General features: G+C 49.1%; 1 protein-coding gene across 1 annotated transcript; it reads left to right on the forward strand.

The window, feature by feature from the left end:
* The first annotated feature begins 470 nt into the window (after positions 1 to 470).
* On the forward strand, positions 471 to 3,006 carry LOC116897821 (receptor-transporting protein 1). Its single transcript, XM_032899236.1, has 2 exons — positions 471 to 754; positions 2,472 to 3,006. Exons 1-2 carry the CDS (start codon positions 483 to 485, stop codon positions 2,989 to 2,991), a joined length of 792 nt encoding a protein of 263 aa, XP_032755127.1. The 5' UTR covers positions 471 to 482; the 3' UTR covers positions 2,992 to 3,006.
* The last annotated feature ends 468 nt before the right edge of the window (positions 3,007 to 3,474 follow it).

A 3,474-nucleotide genomic window follows, 5' to 3' on the forward strand; every position in this document is an offset into this window, starting at 1 on the left:
TATGACTTATGAGATCTCAGAAGATGTGTATCAAATGGCGGTGCTTCAGGTACAAGATGGGTGGCTAGGCAGAGGGAGATTATATTATGGTTCTACCTACTAACAAGTGTACATCTTCCCATCCCTTATTTCTCCTTGGCTCCCCAAGGCATAGTGGTTACCATAGCAGCCAGGTGCTGATGATGCCTCCAGGGGACATCAAGGTAAAATTGAGCCAGCTCTCAAGTCCTTACTTCTCCATGCTCTTACAGGCCAAGGTGAGATGGTCTGAAGTCTAGCTGTTTGTCAGGCCCCCAACCTATCTTGGATCATTTAGACTCATAAACCTTGCTTCTGTAGAGTGCAATCAGGGCTCTGAAGTACCCTTCCAGAGACTCTCCTCCCCAGGTTGTATCTCCTGGCACCTTGCCTGGTTGCCTTGGAAACAGGTTCCACTGCGGACAAAGGAGGGAGCCGGGTCCTGCTTCCTCCTGGTCCTGCCGATGAGGATTTTTAGACCGTGGAGACTGCGTTGCCCGGCCCTGCACTTACCCTCTTTCCCTACATTCTCTATAAAGTGCAGTTTGCCTTCTATTCCCACCGACGAAGACATGTGTAAGAGTGTGACCACAGGTGAGTGGAAGAAGGTCTTCTATGAGAAGATGGAGGAGGTGAAGCCAGCGGACAGTTGGGACTTCATCATAGACCCCAATCTCAAGCACAATGTGTTGGCTCCAGGCTGGAAGCAGTACCTGGAACTCCATGCCTCAGGCAGGTGAGTACCCTGGAACTAAGGAGCCTACAGGCAGCCTGTGGAACCCTACCTAGCCCTGGGGCATCTTCTAAGGAGAAAGAACATTCAGAACCGGTGTTTCCTTAAGTTTCACCGTTAGGCCAGTGTAAACTAGAAGACAGGTAGCCCCTCAAAGGGAGCCGGGGCACTCAGTTTGAATCTAGGTTTTCTGCTGATTGCCGGAGAACTTTTTCTTCTTGTGGCTTCTCCACTTGGCAAATAAAGAGATAGATTACATTTATTAGTGTCTGACTCTAACAGCTTACACACTTTAGATTTTATATAATGTCTTTAAAAGTAGCTGTGACCTGAGAGAAGAGAGGCTTAGGTTCATCGGGGGACAAGGGATCTGTGCTCTTGTACTGGGGGAAGCTCAGTTTACATCTGGTTAATTCAGCTCCATTTGGTTTCAAGCAGTGAACACACGAATTGTGCTAGAAACAGACTCTTCTGTTGGCTCTGCGATGCTGGAGCAATCCTCTCCTGCCTTTGGACTATGCTCTCCCCACTTGCTGAATGAAGGGTTAGCCTAGAGCTTCCCCTTGTACTCCAGGGATGAGTGACAGTGAGATCATCTAGAATTCGTTACAGCTGCTGAATATTGGGCCCCTTCCAGGTTCAGCTCTGTACCCCAATTTTAGAAGGCTCCCAGGTGATTCGTAGCTACAGAGATACCCAAGAATAGCTACCTTCTAGCCCGTGGGTTCAGTTGATGGGTCTTATGTTAAGACTTTACTTTGGGGACTTGAGTGAGGGCAGAAAGGTAGTGCAGGCGACTGGGTCAGAAGCGAAGGCCTCCCTTCTTAGCTTGGCTCATTTTCAAGTTGTCTCTGACAGCATTGCTGACTCTCACTAGCTGTGTGCACATCAAGGTCTCTTTTGCTGTGTCTTATACACAAATGAACAATAGGCGATTTTCTGGGGCTTCTCCTGTTCTGACATTTTTAGATCCAACTGAAGCTGGAATGAGAGAAAGAGCTGTTAAAGATCTGGATAAACCTAAAGGCTAAAATGTGGGATGCCTGAATCAGACTAAGTTAGGAGGGCGCTGCTTCCTGGAGGTTCTCATGGGGTAGAGTGGGAGGGCTTTGTAGTTGAGACTTGGTTGCTGACTCATGATCCCCTGCTGGCCTCAGTCAGGGGGAGACTCTGGCCCTTGAGGGAAGGAAAAATCACTTTGGGCTCACATGGCCTCCATTTTCAGGACGTGGGAATGCATTAGCTCTGGACCTGCGCTAATAGCTAATGGTGCTAATAGTTTATTTTCTCCCGATTTAGGCCTAGCCTGCTCAGTGTTGACAAATAGGCTTGTGTATCTCTTAACCTGCAAAACTCTAATTTGCTACCAGACTTTCACATGGTGTGGGCACCCAGAGCATTTTATAGACAAGGAATGAGTTTGTTAGAGTTGGGATGAGGGGTAAGGCCTGAAGGAACCAGGCTGAAGGCAGACACGGACTCTGGAAAGCAACCAGAGAGCAGACCAATACGAGATGCCCCGTGGCAAGTCTGGGAGACTGCTCTTGTCCCTTGGGCACTCACATAGAGCAAGGAGGAAACTAATAGACCCTGGGGACTGTCAGCACACCGCCCTACCTCCAGGCTCTGTTTCTTCCAGCCTCAGCATCTCCTCACTCTTTCCTGGCCCGTTTCCTCCCACCATATGATCCTCTCTTCTTTCTCTTTTCACCACTGGCAGGTTCCACTGTTCCTGGTGCTGGCACACCTGGCAGTCGCCCCACGTAGTTATCCTCTTCCACATGTACTTGGACAAGGCTCAGCGTGCTGGTTCGGTGCGCATGCGCGTGTTCAAGCAGCTGTGCTACGAGTGCGGCACAGCACGGCTGGACGAGTCCAGCATGCTGGAGGAGAACATCGAAAGCCTGGTGGATAACCTCATCACCAGTCTGCGCGAGCAGTGCTACGGCGAGCGCGGTGGCCACTACCGCATCCATGTGGCCAGCCGGCAGGACAACCGGCGACACCGCGGAGAGTTCTGCGAGGCCTGCCAGGAAGGCATCGTGCACTGGAAGCCCAGCGAGAAGCTACTGGAGGAGGAGGCGACCACCTACACCTTCTCCCGTGCTCCCAGCCCCACCAAGCCGCAGGCCGAGACAGGCTCAGGCTGCAACTTCTGCTCCATCCCCTGGTGCTTATTTTGGGCCACGGTCCTGTTGCTCATCATCTACCTGCAATTCTCCTTCCGTAGTTCTGTCTAACATTCCCATGTGGCTAGGAGTGGGGAGTCAGTTGGTGGGAAGGAGTGAAGTAAGACTTGGCTTGGGACCAGTCACATTCTAATGCGATGCGGTTATCGATTTAATGGGAACCCTGATTAATTTATCCATTTTTTCCTATATGTAAAATTAAGAATATGGGCTGGACGGTTGATTTCTCAGAAGGGTTCCAAAGTCCTTCTAGGTACCTCAGGTATGTTCGATTTGGGAAGTAGACAATGAGTGAGTTGCTTTCTCTTAGTCCAATATCTGCCCCACCCCCAACCTCTGCCTTCTCCCTTGCTGTTATTAGAAGAGAACTACTTTCCATGGTGTTCCATGTAGGGCTTTGGTATGTACACATATATAATATATATATATATATATAATATATATGTGTGTGTGTATACACTTATATATATACACACATGCATGATATATATGTGTACATATATACATACATATGTGTATATTCACACAAACTTA

Source organism: Rattus rattus, chromosome 4 (genome assembly GCF_011064425.1).
Source record: "Rattus rattus isolate New Zealand chromosome 4, Rrattus_CSIRO_v1, whole genome shotgun sequence".
NCBI lineage: Eukaryota > Metazoa > Chordata > Mammalia > Rodentia > Muridae > Rattus > Rattus rattus.

Bases quoted from the DNA above. Each gene is read 5' to 3' on its own strand.
- LOC116897821 (XM_032899236.1), top strand. From the start codon at position 483: ATGAGGATTTTTAGACCGTGGAGACTGCGTTGCCCGGCCCTGCACTTA. The intron at 755-2,471 runs GTGAGTACCCTG...CACCACTGGCAG, and splicing joins GAACTCCATGCCTCAGGCAG to GTTCCACTGTTCCTGGTGCT.